Source organism: Trichophyton benhamiae, assembly GCF_000151125.1.
Source record: "Trichophyton benhamiae CBS 112371 chromosome Unknown contig01106.0, whole genome shotgun sequence".
Classification (NCBI taxonomy): Eukaryota; Fungi; Ascomycota; class Eurotiomycetes; order Onygenales; family Arthrodermataceae; genus Trichophyton; species Trichophyton benhamiae.
In genome coordinates this window covers 290,960-307,882 of record NW_003315091.1, presented here as the reverse complement: position 1 = coordinate 307,882, position 16,923 = coordinate 290,960, and the positions used below count along the sequence as shown (strand labels likewise).

Sequence of the window (16,923 nt, the reverse complement as noted above, 5' to 3'; positions counted from 1 at the left end):
GTGAGGTCCCGATTATGGTGTCTCTGGTTGGAAGATTCATGACAACACATCTTATCCTGACACCGTTGGGGCTTAGAGACAAAGTCGACGTCGGAACTGTCTAGCAAAGAACGCATGTCTTCCATATCTCGGATGGTGTCCCCGTTCTAAATATCCAGCCGGAAATGGTCCTTGGGCGCCATGGGGGATGGGGGTTGGATCAAACTCTTCCTGCTGAATAGGGGACCGGAGCCTGGTCTTTGTGCATGCCAGACAAGACCTCTGTGCAGTCTTCGGGATGTGCATCGTCCAGAGAAAGAGACCCTTGAATCATGCTGCCTCCGTGACCAGAGCGAATGCATTCGGGTATATTGATATCTATGTGCCTGAAGAAGGCAGAATCCCCTGGGAAACAAGGAGTTGCAGGGCATTGTTCTACTGCTGGTCGAAGCAGCAACAAGCACGGCAAGTGGTCAATTTCATGGACATGCAGAGTGATGCTGTATCCCCCGACAAGGGGACGGCAAACACATACCTGCAACCCCAGTAGGGAGAGGGAGGAAGGGAGGAAGTTTCGTGTGGTTGGAAATAAAAAAGGAAGAGAAAAGGATTTGGGAAGTTGGGGGAATTCAGGGGGTTTATATAGACGGCATCTACGGTCAGTGAATGTCAAGTCAAGCAGTGATTAATGGTCTGTCATTCAATGTCTATCAAGTTAGCCTGCCACCACAGTGACGTGGTCTCTTAATTTACTCAAGCCGGCTTCATCGTCAACATTCACCTGTACCTGTCCAGCGGGATCCAGCAGCAGTGACATATCTCGGCTGCCTGCAAGTAAGTGAATGACCAGGGGCCACCGCCACTCTAACCTTCCGCAACATCGTAGCTGTTTGACTTGTGCTTGGGAGTAAATTTGAAGTCCTTGTCTGCTGGACCAAGGAACATTTCACTGCATACAGGGAAGATGCATTAGTGACTACTCTTTCTTCAACGAAAGGAAAGAAAACGGGTGCATGCAACGCATGGAATAGCGGTAAGGTGTTTTGGTCACTTACGAAATTTTGATCCAGTCAAGATAGTTGTCGCTTGAGAGCAGTGTCTCCAGGTCATCACGGCCTCTCCATGCAGGGGGCCGGTCATTGATCTTGGGCGGGAGGTATTCCAGGATACCGACCGGAACATATCTGCAAGTAAAGCTCAGCCATTCCAGCAAGAATCGTCTCGTGGTTCCGATTCCGTGCTCGTCAGATCCCCATGCCTCAAGGCCGTGCTTCACGAAGCGCTCAATATACGCTAGTCGCTCAGAGGACGATTTGTCCAAGTATTGACCGGCTTGAATTTCTTCGAAGATCCAAGGTTTGATTAGCGCACCTCGTGCTACCATTACACTGTCAACGCCAGACTTGTCAATAGCAGTATTGTAATCTGCATGTGAGTAGCAGTCTCCGTTTCCAATAAAGTATACTTTCCCTCCAGGTGGGAGATGTCTTTCATCTGGCTCCCGGATGGTATCTGAGACCTCATCTCTCTTTGCATTAAGTCGTTTGACCAACGCTGAGCATTCGGATATATACTCCCAGTCGGCTTCACGCGTATACCGCTGCTGACGGCTTCTTCCATGCAGAGTGAGTGCGCCGATACCCGCTGGCCCTTGTCCAAGTTCGTTAGACTCGTAACCACCGATAACCAGACGCTCCGCTAGCTTGAGCGCAGTGGGGTAGTTGTCCTTTGTGCCCATGCGGATTTTGGCAGAGATGGGGACTTCCCCTGAAACAGCATTCATACCACGGAGGATCTTCTCCAGCTTGGATGGATGTTCCAGAAGTGCAGAGCCGGCTCCGTCACGGTAAACGAGATCTATTGGACAACCACAGTTGAGATCAACGACACGGAGATGGGGACAGAGAGCGGTGAGGATCTCTGTAGCTTTCAATGCTTGCCATGGCCTGTTTCCTGCAATCTGGGCTCCAAATTTGAGATCGCGAGAGTGATCGTATTCCTTAACGACGGGTTGCTTGGGTGATATTGTTGGGGGTAAAATCTCAGATTCATGGGCCTTCATCAACGCCCATTCTCCCTTGGTGCCTTGCATCAACGGCAAGCTCATGGCCATTTCAGAGTATGTAAACTGGGCGCCTAGCTCAACACACAGCCTCCTAAACGGCAGGTTCCCCTGGGTCGTCAATGGTGCAAGGACAGGCGTTTCGGGTCCAAAATAAAGTCTTCTCTTTTCTGATGGTAGGAAAGGCGGTTCTGTATATCGAGCTCTATTCTCTTCGGAGCTCTCCTTTGCCTTGGTCTCCCCATTGCCGTCTACCTCTGCCTTGCCGTTCGTTTCTTTCCCGTCAGCTTCCTCCTCTTCGAAATTTCGCCCATGGAACCGCTCTTCCAGCTCCTTGGACGTCACCGTTATCCAGTCATTGAACGCATCCGCCTTGGGTGTCAGGTACTTCTTCCTTGTCATCAACTGTTTATTCTCCGTTGATACCAGATTCACAACCCCCAATTCTGTGGCATTAATCGAGGAGGTTGTCGCTGAAGATGATATGGCCTTCTTTTTCTTCTCTTCATCTTCAACTAAAATCAGCTCTTTCCTTCCGTCCTCGTGTTCTCGCTCAGCCATATGCGACCCAACAAACCGACACCTCCATCCTGCAGAGCAGACACCGAAGGCATCCCAGACGGGACAAATGCCGCCAAAAGTTGTTAGATCCGCCTTTTTGTGCTCCTTCAAATACTTGCGTAGGTTGTGCTCGAACTTGCAATTATCACCATACTGGCACGGTTTTGGCGAGAACTCCGGGTTATGCGTAATGGTTCCGCATAGACCCTTTTCATCCTGCGATCTCTGAAAGCGACGGTTTGTATTTTTGCCCTTTTGCTTTTCGCGGCGTTTCTTGCCCTGTTTACCCTCGCCGTCTCGGTCATTGTATCCAGCTGCCTCAGCAGCGTCGTCATCTCGTCCCGAATTATTATTAGCCGGTGCATCGGATCCGTCTTTAGGGAATGTTATAATGTATCTATGAATAACTCCAATTAGCAATGCTCTTCATAATTTAACGTCTCGATATCCGGGGTTGAAGTGGGGGATATAAGTACTCTGCTTTTATTGGCGCCAGTCCCTTTCTACGCTCTGGGCCATCTTTAGGCTTGGGAGAAGTAGTAGCTGGCGATTCATCGTCTAATTTCACTCTCTTAGATGGCGGTCCTTCGGTATTGTCGCGTGTTCCATCACTGGCGCTTTCAAGCGGTCGTCCCTTTGAGGCCGCTGGCTCTGGCGCACCAGAAGGCGCCGACTTTTGCACATCGGAGGACATCCTTAATTCGAATAGACTGCATCAACCGGCATCTATGCCGCTGGTTTGCGCTCGTTCAGTAATTGAAGCGCAGTTGTGGGCGAAGATGTGGTTTCCTGGTCGATTTTTATACAAAACGAAGAGATTTAACCTTTGCTTTTTGGGGGTCAAACCTTAAATATTCCGAGAACCGACGGCAGTCAAAAACCATTGATTGCACTGTAAAAGCTTATCTATCTATCTATATGCAAATACATGAATTAATAGTTGAGGCGGGTTAAGATGCAAACAGTCAATAGTCTATTTTTGCTACCGTATATGCATGTAGAAAGGAAAGTAGGATACGATATCCTCAATCCTGCTCTGAGGGTATCAAACCAGCGCGTAGATAAAAAAAGGTAGCCGTCCCAAAACTCCGGTCAAATGTGTAAATAAGCTGATAAACAGTGGGTTCAGGAAATTTCCATGCCGTCCTCTTCGTCGATGTCAAGGTCGTCTTCCAGTCCTCCTGCAGCAACGGCCACTCGTGGTCTTCTTGGGCTCGTGGCGTCGTATCTTTCCGTAAGGATATCACGCAGCTCAGCCTCATGCCCAGTCAGAATTCGAGCTTCGGTGTCGACAACCTCGCAGAGGTCGATCATACTCTGTTTGCTGAGCAAGCGGAACCCTTCGCTGCGAACGATTCTACCCCAGTTTGCAAGACAGAAGGAAGCAGCACGACGCCTGAGCCAGTCTTCGTCAGTGCGGCCAGCTCGTTCCCAGATAATAGCAGCAGTGTCGACGTCGAGTTCCCGGCTGAGGCGGTTCACGCAAAGAAGTCTGAGTTTTGGCATGTCGTACATATTTGCCATCACTAGCATGCCTGCAACCTCGAGGACGCTGGGGCTGACTTCAGAATCCCCAGAGATACAATCTGTGTATAGATAGTAGAGAAACGCTCTGACTACACGGTAGGGCTCCGGTATGTGCATTCTGTTTGTGTGGTATTCTGCCATTTTCGCTGCATAAAGGCGTTGGAAGTGAGGCCATCGGGCATACAGTATGATGCGGTGAACGTGTATCGGCGGAGATCTCGCAGCATCCTCGGGCAGGAATTCTGACGCTCTTTCGTCCCCTTCAGACTGGCCGTACGAGAATTCAGCATCGTCCATGTCTGCGGTAATGATGAAATCTGACCCACAACCAGACTCTGGGGGCTGATCAAAGACCGAAGCAAGCCCAGCACCGAGGTTACTCAGAGTATTTTGCCGCTCTGAGGCAAGGATACGATTCTGCTCCGTGGCTTCACGGCCCAATACCCCGTATTTTTCGAGATCGATAGTAAGTATGGCGTCTAGTCGGTTATCTCCCCCAAGATCCAAGTTTCCAGAGCTGGAGCCAAACAGCCAGGCCGTACTTCCGGCCTCATCGATGGTACAGTAGTGCCAGCGGTTTTCAACCGGAAATATCTCCTGACCATTTGCTAGTTTCTGCCAGCGTAGGGAGTCCATCTCCATGGTGGACAGGTTACATTCCCAGGGTTTGACCGTTTCAGAGGGTGTGACGAGATCGAGGAGTAGGCCCGATGAATAAACGTGGAAGTGCGTTCCAGACCGTAGAGCTGGTACATACGGTCCTGAGTGGAACTTGAGGGAAGATATGGCACCTGGTGCAGTCGGTTTACGACGAGAATTTGCTGATCGGATTTGGGTGTTAGCGGCATTGGGAGCGAAACTGTTCAACCGTCCAGTCGTTGGCGGAGTGTTATTTGGGGAGTCTAAACTTGTTAGTAGCTGTTTTCCATTATCTGGGATGAATTTGGCATCATAATACCTTGCTCTGTTGAGGATATTCTCTCGAGTGATGGGGTACCCTTGAGATCCAACCACCACAGATCTGTGCATCGCTCCATATCCGCACCCAGTCCACCAAATACCCAGAGACGACCACCCCACACCCACGCAGCATGGTCGAAGCGAGCCACAAACCTCCATGTGCGCGACCACGTCCATGTTTTGAGGTCGAGATAGCAGATGTCGTCGAGTATAAGGTTTGATTCCCCTGTTACACCGCCGATCACAAACAGTTTATCTTCGTAGATGACGGATGCATGTCGAGCTCTTCCTCGTGGGGGTTTGCCTCGGATTTCGGGCGAAGTCCAGGTTGCTGTTTTGATATCAAATACAATAACGTCGTTAAGGTGTTCAGGACGTTCATTCTCTCCTCCAAAGACGATAAGTTTGTCACCCTGGTAGAAAGACGCGGTATGTCCTGGGGAGAAACCACTAGTGTTAGCCACTTGAGACAGAGCAGAGATAAACAGCAAGAGTATCTGAAGGACTAACCCATACGAACTCCAGGAATGTCCCCGAAGTTATCGACTAGAGCCCATCTCCGGGTAGTGAGGTCTAATTTTAGGACGTGGTTGTAGACTAGAAATCAGCAGACAGGGATGTTAGGAGCCAGGCGTGATTGTAAGCTATGATAGACCAATGGGATTAAACGAACCCTCATCCGTCTCCTGATCAAAGCCTCCAAAGGCATAGATCTCATTATTTCCGCAGTACGTTATGGAAGCATTTACAAGACAGATTGGGACCTGTCCAACCGCAGTCTCCAGCTTAGGGCTGCTACCGTCACTGCTTCCGCGGCGACTCTTAGGCGGGCTAGTGGGCATGAGGTAGGTCGGTGTCGAAGTGCCGTTGAGGTGGTAGTTGGAAGAGTGTTGGTTGGGGGGACGGTTCAAGCCAGGGGCAGCGTTGTTAGACAAACCACCAGCGTTGCTGTTCAACGAGAGGTGGGCTGGCTGCTGAGACCCAGCCCCATTTGGGGCCATGGAGAATGACATGCTGGGCGATATGGGGCTGTTTTAGCAGCTACTCTGGAATAACAGTCACGTAAAACATTAACAGACAGGCTGGTCACGACTCAGGCCACAGCATCAGACGTCGGATGTTGGCCGCTTCAAACAAGTTCAGGCCCTGCTGCTGTCTCTCAAGGTTGCATAGGGCAGAGGACGAGAGGATGATATCACCAGAAGGAAAAAAGAAGAAAAAAAAGTTAGAAAAGCGCGCGATTACTTAAGCGCGGCGGCAAAGTTTAATCGCGCAGATCACGTGCTGTGTTGGTCACCATTTAAGCGTTGCCACGACATAGGAGGCACTTAGGTTGTAGGTACCTGCACTCTTATATACCCTGGTTTTATCCAAATATAATAGTTTTACATTTCCAATGGCGCCAGTAGCTGGGTTTCCGCCTTATTGGCTTCAAAGTTGAACTAGCTGGAAGGTTACTTCTAGGTGCGATCTCGGGATTGTGATCCCATTGCTATCTCCGTGATAGCAAATGTTGGAACCGACACTTTGCGGAATCAGCCTTGGATTGATAGTTCAGCTGGAAACGTCTGCAGCCGGCTGGGGCGCGAACTCCAGCAATTCTGTGCTTCGAGAGAACCGCTGTCAAGATGTGGACTCCTGTAGAACTCCCATATTTCTGCGATACAGATGGCTTGCCCGCCCCACTCCCTACTACAGATGAGATCATGTCGTCCACGACACTCCTTAAAGATCGCCTTGGACAGAAGATGGCACGAGTTGGCCAGCACTTTGTTGTCAAATATGGCCAGAGCACAACTGAAGTTGAGGGGCACAATCTTCTGTTTGTTGAGCATAACTTGCACAATATTGTCCGCGCACCACGGCTCTATGCCATGTATCGGGATTTGGATGATAGATTGTTCCTTGTTATGGAGTTCCTCGAAGGAGAATCTTTGGACGGGCTTTGGAAAGCGCTCTCGGATGATGAGAAGTCGCATATTATGTCCAAGTTAAAGGACATGTTTGACGGGATGCACTCTCTACCTTCGCCTGGTTTCTACGGCAGCGTTGACAAAGGCTGTATGCCTCATCATCTTTTCTACTCATATCCCGCGGACCAGAGTATATCTGGGCCTTTCCTTCATGAAAACGAAGTGAACAACGCTATAGCCGGCAAACTCCGCAGCATCTTTACCTACAACAAAAAATACAGTTACAAGTCCGATTTCTACGAGCGCCACCTCTATCGTGTACTCTCGGGCCACCGACCAGTCTTTTCTCACTCTGATATCTATAGAAAAAATATCATGATTCACAAAACTGACAAACACACCCCAGAGAAGTGCGATTATATTGTTGCACTGGTGGACTGGGAATACGCAGGCTGGTATCCAAGTTACTGGGACTATGCGATTTCATTTACACACTTTTGTTGGGACGATGATTGGCCGGAAAAATTTGAAAGCTTTTTAGAACCTTGGCTTGCTGAAGCAGCTCTAGTGAGAATGTTCTACCAGGAAATATTCTTTTAGATTTAGAAAAGCAGGCTTGAAAGATCAAGATCAACATATGCAAAGGTATGGGAAGTAACCAAATAATATGTGGCTATTAAACATAAATGGTAGAACACCATTATATTGGTGGTTTGGGCTTCATGTCAAGGCGCTGGATTTAAGCTTAGCTCCGTGTCCCCCCATGGATCTGAACCAGGCACGTGACGTCCAGGGGCAACCAATGCTTGGCGGTCCCACTTATGCGGCGCGGAAAAACTTTAGTTTTCGCTAGTCCGACAAGGGTTAGTGTGGCTTGGCGAACGTTGTCCTGGAAACGGTAAAATGTAAATAAAAGAACTCCAGGAGCTCAACTTCATCTTCAACTCTTCCTCTTCTTCTTCCTCGTCCTCATCCCTCATTCACCCTTATTTCCCCCTCCGTATCCCTCTTAAGTCTTGTCGACGACTTATCTCCTTTACTCTACATCTCTTTGCTATCCGTACTTGCATTACTCGAGCAGAGTTACCCTTGCATCAGCCTATATAGATCGGCTCTATCAAAAAAGCGACCTGAATTCTACCCCTTTCCCTACTTGCATTTCCGCCAGCTGCATAGCTTTTTATACCTACACACAATGTCTACTGCTACTGTGTGCACCCCCATCAAGAGCCATCATGGCCTCTTCTCTACAAAGACCGCTGGCGGCCGCATCCCCCTCACTCCTTCACCCCGCGCCAGAAACTCCAGCTTCTCTGGAAATCTATCCAAGGATGATGCATCCCCCTTCACTCCGCCTCGTCAGACAGGTGATGGTGCCCGATCAAGCTCTCAGTCAGTCTATGGCAACGGTAACCTTGCCTCCCACTTCGCCAAGTCAGTGACCAAAACTCGACAGGCTTCAAAGGGTAACTACAGGGACTCCCCAAAGTCCAATATTGCCCGTGTCAGACAGGAGCCACGCCACCTTGAGCCCGCGGTATCAGACTGGACTCTCACTGGAACTGGTCCAGCACAGTCTCAGACGCCAAGCAAGAAGCGAGCCTCAAAGAAGGAGTCGACTACCACCAGATCTAGAGCGTCTAAGCCAACTAAGACCACCATCCGACTCCCCCACACTGTTGCTGACAGGTTCATCCCTAACCGCAGCACCAGTGAGGGCCTAGTCACTGCAGGCAGTGCAAAGTCTGACGGGGCTACCCAGAGACCCAAGACCAGCAGTGGCGAGGGCTCTACCGTTCTGGCAAATGCCGCTAGCGCCTTTGATATCAACGGCCACAGCCGTGATGACGATCTTGCCGAGGCTTTTGGAGATCTTGGAATTAACGACAACGATAGCACCACCAGCAGCAGTGGCAGCAGCAGCTACTCACGTCCGGACCCGGAGGCTATTGCGTACAAGTCTTCTCTCGCTGATGCCTGTGGTGTCTCCTTGAAAACTCGTATCCTAGAGTTCAAGCCTGCTGCCCCTGAATCCTCTAAGCCAATCGACCTTCGCTCGCAATACAACCGTCCACTCAAGCACTCAACTGCGCAAACTGCTCAATTCCGTCGACGAGTTCAGACTGCTCCTGACCGGGTTCTAGACGCCCCAGGACTGGTTGATGACTATTACCTCAACCTGCTGGACTGGAGCTCCGGCAACCAGGTAGCTATCGGTTTGGAGCGCAATGTGTACGTCTGGTCAGCAGATTCCGGTGGTGTAAGCAGTCTCCTTGAGTGCCCTTCAGACACATACGTGAGCAGTGTCAAGTGGAGTGGTGATGGAGCATACGTTGGTGTTGGTCTCGGAACTGGCGAAGTCCAGATCTGGGATGTCGAAGAAGGTACCAAGCTCCGAAGCATGTTTGGCCATGAAACCCGTGTCGGTGTTATGGGCTGGAACAAACACACTCTTTCCACTGGTGCTCGAAGCGGTCTCGTCTTCAACCACGACGTCCGCATCGCCCAGCACAAGACTGCCGAGCTCGTCTCTCACACCTCCGAAGTCTGTGGTCTCGAATGGCGATCTGACGGTGCTCAGTTGGCTACCGGTGGAAACGACAACCTTGTCTCAATCTGGGACTCTCGCTCTCTATCAGCTCCCAAGTTCACCAAGACCAACCACCGTGCTGCCGTCAAGGCCCTCAGCTGGTGCCCATGGCAACTGAACCTCCTTGCTACCGGCGGTGGCTCCTATGACCGTCACATCCACTTCTGGAACACCACTACCGGCGCCCGCACCAACAGCATCGACACCGGTTCCCAGGTCACCAGTCTCCGATGGAGCAACCACTACCGCGAGCTTGTCAGCTCCAGCGGTTTCCCAGACAACTCTCTGAGCATCTGGAGCTACCCATCTCTCGTCCGCAACGTCGAGATCCCAGCCCACGAAACCCGTGTCCTCCACAGCTGCCTCAGCCCCGACGGCCAAATGCTGGCCACCGCCGCTGCTGACGAGAGCTTGAAGTTCTGGAAGATCTTCGAGCGCAAGCCAGGCACTGCCGCCTCCACCACCAGAGAGGCCGGTCTCAGCAGCAAGGGAAGCAAGATGGCAAAGCAGATGACCATCCGATAGACGAACAAAGTGTGTTCCGCTAACTAACTACTAACCCTACTTATGCACTCACGGTATTCAAAATGGCGTCGGTTCAATTCTTCATGGGCGATACCCTCTTCCGGCGTTTCAAACTTGTCACTTGCATATATCGTGTGGCGCTGTCGTCTTAGGCATTTGCATGTTTCTGTCTTATTATTATTGGTCTCTGTTGGGTCTTCATCTTCTTTCTTTAACTATCGGCGTTGGTGTGGTTACGCATTTGAGTTTAAGTTTAGCCGCTAGCTAGGACTAATAACATCCACATTTTCGATGGATATACAAATCTTCTTCTTTTTAGACGACACTGACTCTCAGAAAACGAATTATCAAACCGCTGGACCAAAAAGAGAAGCCTCTTATTAGCTGCAGAGAGAGTCGTTATAGCATTGACACGAATATAAATCATAGCTGCATCCTCCTTGAAGTTACGTCGCGCTGCCATGGCATCGGCGTCTTCGTCGTGGCAGCAGCCGTCGCCTTATATATAATATCCATTGCAATGCCTTCTACAACACCGGTCACGGAGTGCTCAATACCAGCATACACGAACGATCGTTCAGCCCTTTGGACCCCAGACGACAGGCCCGGTCAAAATGGCACGCTCGATCGCCACAGGAGAAAGCGTCGTCTGGCCAGGAGTATTCGCTTGAACGCGGCGGGCCTCCGAGATGTCCTTCTTTTCATGCATGAGAATCGTGTGGGGAATAACATCTCTTGGACAGACGAGTTTGTGTTCAAGTTTGTCCCGAAGACATTCGAAGGGGCCACTGTTACCAAAAGTGTAGCTGCCAGTGTGTTGAGAGATTCCATCGCTCCTTCATGCTTCACAATTTTCCCTTCGTAGGTGATATGCTTCCGTTAATTCTATGAATCACGAGCACTAATCAATGGGTTCCGACTACTTATAGAGCTCATACAGAGTCTATTGGGCTCACTGGATCCCCAGAGCGCTTAGTCCATGAGATATATTGGGACGGAGCAGAACCTGTTGTTCCCCCAGAATTACGAGACTTGCCAAATCTAGTTTTGATTCAGCGGAAACCAGCCCATATACAACTCGAGAGCGTGCAAGAAGGCTGTAAAATCATACATAGTTCCTGAACAATTTTCTCTAAATCTCAATGAGATTTTTCATATGGAACCATTGGGTTTATAGGGGTGCTTGAAAATCTTGGCCCGCGGAGGCTGGTGATAGCCACCGCTGGACATGTCGTGGATGACGCCCCTTGTATAAAAGTCGAAGATTCTGAGAGTGCAAACACTTACATGTTGCAGATCGTTTGTCAATTTCAACGAATAGCAGGGACACAACGGTTTAGACGCGGGAAACCTTACAACTCTCGACCACCCACATTGAACGAGATATGTCTCCTCGAGACTTCTAACATACCCCCTGATGGTTTACAATTGAGATTCAAGGATATCAATTGTAATTATTTATCAAACTGCTGGGCCAAAAAGGGAAGTCACTTATTAGCTGCAGAGATAGGGTCGCTATATCATTGGCACTATTCTAACCCTGACCCCGATGTTACAGACGACCCGGAATTGGTCGCTCGACATCCAAAGCTAGGCGATGTGACAACCCTTCAAGAATAAGTGGGGATAAGCTCTCTAGGTCTATAAATATGATGCAACAGCATCATATACTGAAGGTACACTCTTCCAGGTCAATCGCCATGATTGAGAAAATCACCTCTATACTCTCCATGTCAAGTGGGAGTCTCCTGCACGACCATTCGCTGAAGACTGCGATTCATAGACGTTTGGTTTTTGATAGAGGAAATCATCACCTTGGGTATACATTGCGGTTCTGGAAGTGGTATTAATATTTTTTGTCTTTTATTGCGAAGAAATTTGGTTCTCATTGGATGTTGGTTTGTGTTTTGGCCATTTTAACGACTTCCCTTGACTTTATATAAATCTCTGGCGGGTTAACCAACCAACTAGTTAACTGATATAGAGAATCATGGATCAATATTCCAACCATCAGGCACTCACAACTAGTAGTGATCCATCTTTGTGGCACGAATAAGACTTCTATAAAGTAGTTTTCAATTATACTTCGTCTTTTGCACTTGTAGAGGCGTGACCAGCTTACCATTCCACTACGCAATATAGATTGCCACAACAAATTATCACACAAAGTTTCTATAAGAACTTAACCAATTGCTTGAGTGATTATCAGGTCCTCTTGGCCTTATGGGTCGCCCGAGAAGAGAGATATCTTCGTACCATTTGGTCGTCTTCTAATATCTATCTAGTTGTTAGATTACCTAGCATCACCCTCAATATTATCTTCCGCCCCGGTACATATAAATACCTCTACGGAATCCTGGGGTTGGAACTGGATGCACCTCTATCGCTTCTGCTACTCTATGCACTCCGATAATCATTACAATGCCTGAAATTAAAGAATATCTGCCCTCGAAGTATGAACCTCTACTGCCGGATGCTAACTGGGCCAAACTAGCCAAGTCAAAGAGAAATCTCCATCGAGCATTATCAGTGCCTCATCCGTCAGATATTGAAGACTTCTTAATATCTAAAACTGATAATTTGGTAATAGAAAGTGGTTATATCGAACACTGCAAGTCTGCAATACAGGCGCTATACCGGTTCAGACATCTGTCCAACCTCGAATATAAGTCTCATATCCGCGAACTGAGCATACAGTCTGCTCTGATAGTCTCAGAATTGAGAGCCATAGGTCGACAGAGGCGTGTCATTACGCAGGATATGCAAGAAGTTTTACTGAGAAATGACGACATTAATGCTGCCTACATGAATGCAATCATTGGTAAAGCTGCCATCGCTCCTGGAAAGGAGCTCGATAGAAAGTATATGTCTAAGCAGCTCCGCAAGTTAGCTGATGATTTCTATGCCGGGAAAAGAGTCACTGCTCTGGAGACTCAGGGGTATTGCCATGCATTGGGCTGGACGATGTATGATGAAGTCACAGCTACCCATTTAGTACCAGAAGGATTAGATGCCAACGCAATTGCATATCTTTTTGGGACGACAAATATCAATATAGACGAGCCACGAAATAGTGAGTTGTCCAATGAGTGTATGCAACCCCATGCGCACGTTGAAGGCTAACAGGTAGATATTTAGCACTCCTTCTGCATAAAAATGTCGGCAAAGCACTGAATACTGGGTTTATCGTGATTGTCCCCGATTCAGCACCGGGCGAAGAAGTTAAGTGGAAATTGATCGTGACAGATACGGATTTTCTTGACGAAACCGTCTCTCCGGGGGTTACTTGGAACGTAAGTCATGATCATATCCTCCGTGCAATAATTAGGGAGAGGCACTGATTCACGAGGACTTCCCAGGCGCTCCATGGGCGAGAGCTTAAGTTTCTGAACGACAACCGTCCAGCCAAGCGGTATCTCTACTTCAGATTTATGATGACATATCTCATGATCAAGCGGCACGGGCAGCTAAATTGGATTCGAGAAATAGAAACAGTCAGACGTCCTTGGAGCATCCCTGGGGAATATCTCGATCGCAGTATGTTGCTCAGTCTTGCCCGGAACGTCTCTGGCTCCATTCTTCCAAAACGCTTTTACTATGGGATGACCTTCAAGGCAAGTTTTAGACTATTATCGCCTTGGGGTGAAATTCATGAGGACCTCGAAATTTGCCTAGCGGACAGCATCTTGATGACTCCAGATTACCGTGATCCAGAGACGGTCTACTGTGGCAGTGACAATGGTATCGACGGACATGATGACCGTGACGGGGATACTGGCAGTGATAAGGACAGCGATGAGTCCTTCACCCTGATCTCATAGGCATACTATCACCAGATATTAGTTTAATAGCCATTCCATGTGCAACTCACCCCCTTTTCTAGCAGCTTCCAGGCGTAGCTATGGAGTAACTGTAGCTGTTCACGGCCGCTTCACCTTCAAGCAAGCAGCATCAGCACTCTTTCTCTCTCGATTCATATCACTCACAGGCGTTATAACCGCCATTCACAATGCAGCCCTCAGGGTGTCGCTAGTCAAGCTCATCGTTGCATTTTACACCGAGCGAAACAACGGCGGAGTGAGGTTGTGCTGACTAAGATGGATTGGTGCTGATAGATTTCTTCTATAAATTGATTTTCTCTCTTTTACCAACAACCGCCCAAGAGCCCGAGATCGAGGTCAAATCGCCGACCACAGGCTAGAAATACAAGATAAACAGTTACGATCCTCTCTTACACCAGTCCGTATACAAACAGCTTGCTACAGACGGCGCAGAAGTGCCGGTCACCGTTGAGCGGGAGGTGATTTCGGCGTGGCGGCTCGTTGCCTGCAAATACTGCCTAGTTGGAACAGGACAAGCAACGAGAATAACAAGGGCCGCTCACTTCTACAAGTCTCTACAATCACAGCTCGCTTGCTCAGGGCAGCGCGCCTCATCCTCGCCTCACCTTTAACTACCCTCCTCGCCGGTAGCGCCAACATCCTAGACGCCAGACAGTAACCTTCTCCTTATCATCCTTGCCGCCTGTCACTTTCTACCAAACGTTTCTCGCAAGATGTCGAACCAACTCGTGGTGAGTAACTGCGTCTGACTGTCGGTCGACAGGCTGGTCGTTCAGTCGGTGAAACGGCCGGGTCGTGTGTGAACAGCTGCTCACTCTGTTCCGTCCATCTAGGGCATGGTCTTTGACCGTGTGATCCAGGAAGTATGCGATTCTTCACAGATCGACTTCGAGGAAAGCGGTGTCGACCAGCACACGCTTGAGGAGCTGAGAAAGGTCGGTATTTCTTGTCTCTGTCGTCTGGCTTCCCACAACCCTTGTCCGGGACTCTTCGTGGGCGCTGAAAAGTCGGCCTCGTTCCCTTGCGCGACCTGACGTTGGGGAGGCGAAGGCGGGCGGTCGCGCTGTTTTTAAAGCGCCCTGTGGCCGCCTTTTTGCCTTTTTGGGGCGTTTCTGCCCGCCGCTCTTACTCTGTCCCTCTTGCCGCTTTAGCTGGTGACTAAGCGTCTTAGTCAGCAATATCTAAGACTTGCTACTTAGATATGAAGGTGACTTCTTGAGGGTGTGTTATGCTAACTGATGTATAGGGCTGGCAGTCGAAGCTGTCATCTCTTGGGGTTGCACATTTCCCGTGGGATCCGGCACCCCAGCCGCCTGTATCGCAGCCCCAGGCTACACAGCAGCAGTCCCCTATTCCTCCACCCAGTACCATCCCTTCAAATGATGCTCGAATGAACCCCCAGCCCCAACTCCATCCACAGCAGCAGCAGCAGCCGCAACAGCAACAGCAACAGCAGCAACAACAACAACAGAGTCATATACCCCAACATGCCGGTCTACAGTCTGCCAATGACCATCAATCCGGCGATACTTTTGTTAAAGCCGAAGGAGGCTTCTCTCCTCCACCCCCAGGACCCCCAGCTGGCACAATTCTAGCTCAGCAGCGGGCTGCCAACGCATTGCACCAGAAGTATGGCAATGCCGCAGCCAATCAGGTTCAGCACCTGCAGTCACACTCTCAGGCTGCCTTATCCCTTCCCGGTGGACAACCGCGTTACAATCCTCCACCCATGAGCACTTCGAAACCTCAAGACTTTAGGCCGCCTCAGGCACAGGCCCAGATTCAGCCTCAAGGTCAAGCCCCGGGCCAACAACAGACCCAACCCCAAAGACTACCCCAAACAGGTATTCAGAATTCACAGACGGATGGCGCAAGCGATGACTTGTCAGATTGGAAAGCAGAAGTCCAACGACGGAGAGAAGCAGCAGCCAAAAACGGTCCTGAAAATGACCGCCGTCTTAGAGATTTGGTCGAGTCTAGGAACCTCCAGCTGGAAGGCGGTGGACTTCTGGCTCCCTTGCATGAACGATACCCAAACGCTAATGGGAAGAAACGCAAAATCGTTAAGTTTGATGACCTAGACAGCTTGTCAAACCAGACAGGAGCGTCTTCTGTAGTGCCATCATCCAGTACACCAACTGAAGCTCCATCACACCCTCAGTTCGATGGACCGGACGACTATCCAGTCAAAAAGGATGATGACGAAGATGCTATTAACTCCGATCTCGATGACCCTGATGACTTACTAGACGAAGAGCAAGGTGAGGACGATGCGGTTGGCCAGGTCATGCTCTGCACCTACGACAAAGTCCAGCGTGTCAAAAGTAAATGGAAGTGTGTCTTGAAAGACGGCATATTAACTTCTGACGGCAAAGAGTGCGTTTTCCCTTCCTCTACCATCCAATTTATTTTCTCTAACCTCTCGAGCAGATACGTATTCCACAAAGGAACGGGAGAATTCGAATGGTATTAGTCTCCATCCGAGTAGTCGCCCGAAGAATAGATTGGAGTTGCCGACAGGGCCTCGTTGTCTTACTATCGGCGGTGAGAAAACGGTTTCCTTTTTCTTTCCTTTCCCCCATTCTGTATCCATACATTGTTACTTGTCTCTCTTTCCATCCGTGGCACAGTGTCTAGATAAGGGACCTTCTCCTTGGCCACGACTTTACCTGTTAAGGGGCTTTCTAGTTTTTTACATACCCATGTACCCTTAAATTGAGAAAAAGAAATATGACATGATGACGTTCAAATGTACAGTTTACCTTGGAGTCAGTTATGCAAATGATGTCGGTATTTGGCTTCGGTCTATCCTTTTCTATTTTTACCGTATGGACTCCACATTTAAACAAGTAGTAGCAAGGAATTTCTTCTCCTAAGGTTGACAAAGACTACTTTAACGGGACTTTTACTTTGATATCATATAGAAACAGCTGGATAGCTCTCAAGACATAGCAAGTTTAGTAG

The 16,923-nt window shown here is 49.3% G+C and overlaps 6 protein-coding genes across 6 annotated transcripts; 4 read left to right on the top strand and 2 right to left on the bottom strand.

Moving 5' to 3' along the window:
* Positions 1-199: 199 nt before the first annotated feature.
* On the bottom strand, positions 200-3,296 carry ARB_01907 (uncharacterized protein; the record flags this gene model as incomplete). Its single annotated transcript, XM_003011879.1, has 6 exons — positions 200-479; positions 515-632; positions 733-807; positions 849-928; positions 1,035-2,999; positions 3,079-3,296. The coding sequence occupies 6 exons, from the start codon at positions 3,294-3,296 to the stop codon at positions 200-202; spliced, it is 2,736 nt and encodes a 911-aa protein (XP_003011925.1).
* A 431-nt stretch (positions 3,297-3,727) lies between these two features.
* Positions 3,728-6,102, bottom strand: ARB_01906 (uncharacterized protein; the record flags this gene model as incomplete). The annotated part of the gene is made up of 3 exons (XM_003011878.1): positions 3,728-5,150; positions 5,243-5,594; positions 5,763-6,102. 3 exons carry the CDS (start codon positions 6,100-6,102, stop codon positions 3,728-3,730), a joined length of 2,115 nt encoding a protein of 704 aa, XP_003011924.1.
* A 615-nt stretch (positions 6,103-6,717) lies between these two features.
* Positions 6,718-7,602, top strand: ARB_01905 (uncharacterized protein; the record flags this gene model as incomplete). The annotated part of the gene is made up of 1 exon (XM_003011877.1): positions 6,718-7,602. The coding sequence occupies one exon, from the start codon at positions 6,718-6,720 to the stop codon at positions 7,600-7,602; it is 885 nt and encodes a 294-aa protein (XP_003011923.1).
* A 595-nt stretch (positions 7,603-8,197) lies between these two features.
* ARB_01904 (uncharacterized protein) lies at positions 8,198-10,117 on the top strand (the record flags this gene model as incomplete). The annotated part of the gene is made up of 1 exon (XM_003011876.1): positions 8,198-10,117. The coding sequence occupies one exon, from the start codon at positions 8,198-8,200 to the stop codon at positions 10,115-10,117; it is 1,920 nt and encodes a 639-aa protein (XP_003011922.1).
* Positions 10,118-12,538: 2,421 nt separating this feature from the next.
* ARB_01903 (uncharacterized protein) lies at positions 12,539-13,938 on the top strand (the record flags this gene model as incomplete). The annotated part of the gene is made up of 3 exons (XM_003011875.1): positions 12,539-13,190; positions 13,256-13,410; positions 13,477-13,938. 3 exons carry the CDS (start codon positions 12,539-12,541, stop codon positions 13,936-13,938), a joined length of 1,269 nt encoding a protein of 422 aa, XP_003011921.1.
* Positions 13,939-14,795: 857 nt separating this feature from the next.
* Positions 14,796-16,432, top strand: ARB_01902 (transcription factor TFIIA complex subunit Toa1, putative; the record flags this gene model as incomplete). The annotated part of the gene is made up of 3 exons (XM_003011874.1): positions 14,796-14,965; positions 15,159-15,180; positions 15,206-16,432. The coding sequence occupies 3 exons, from the start codon at positions 14,796-14,798 to the stop codon at positions 16,430-16,432; spliced, it is 1,419 nt and encodes a 472-aa protein (XP_003011920.1).
* Positions 16,433-16,923: the final 491 nt, after the last annotated feature.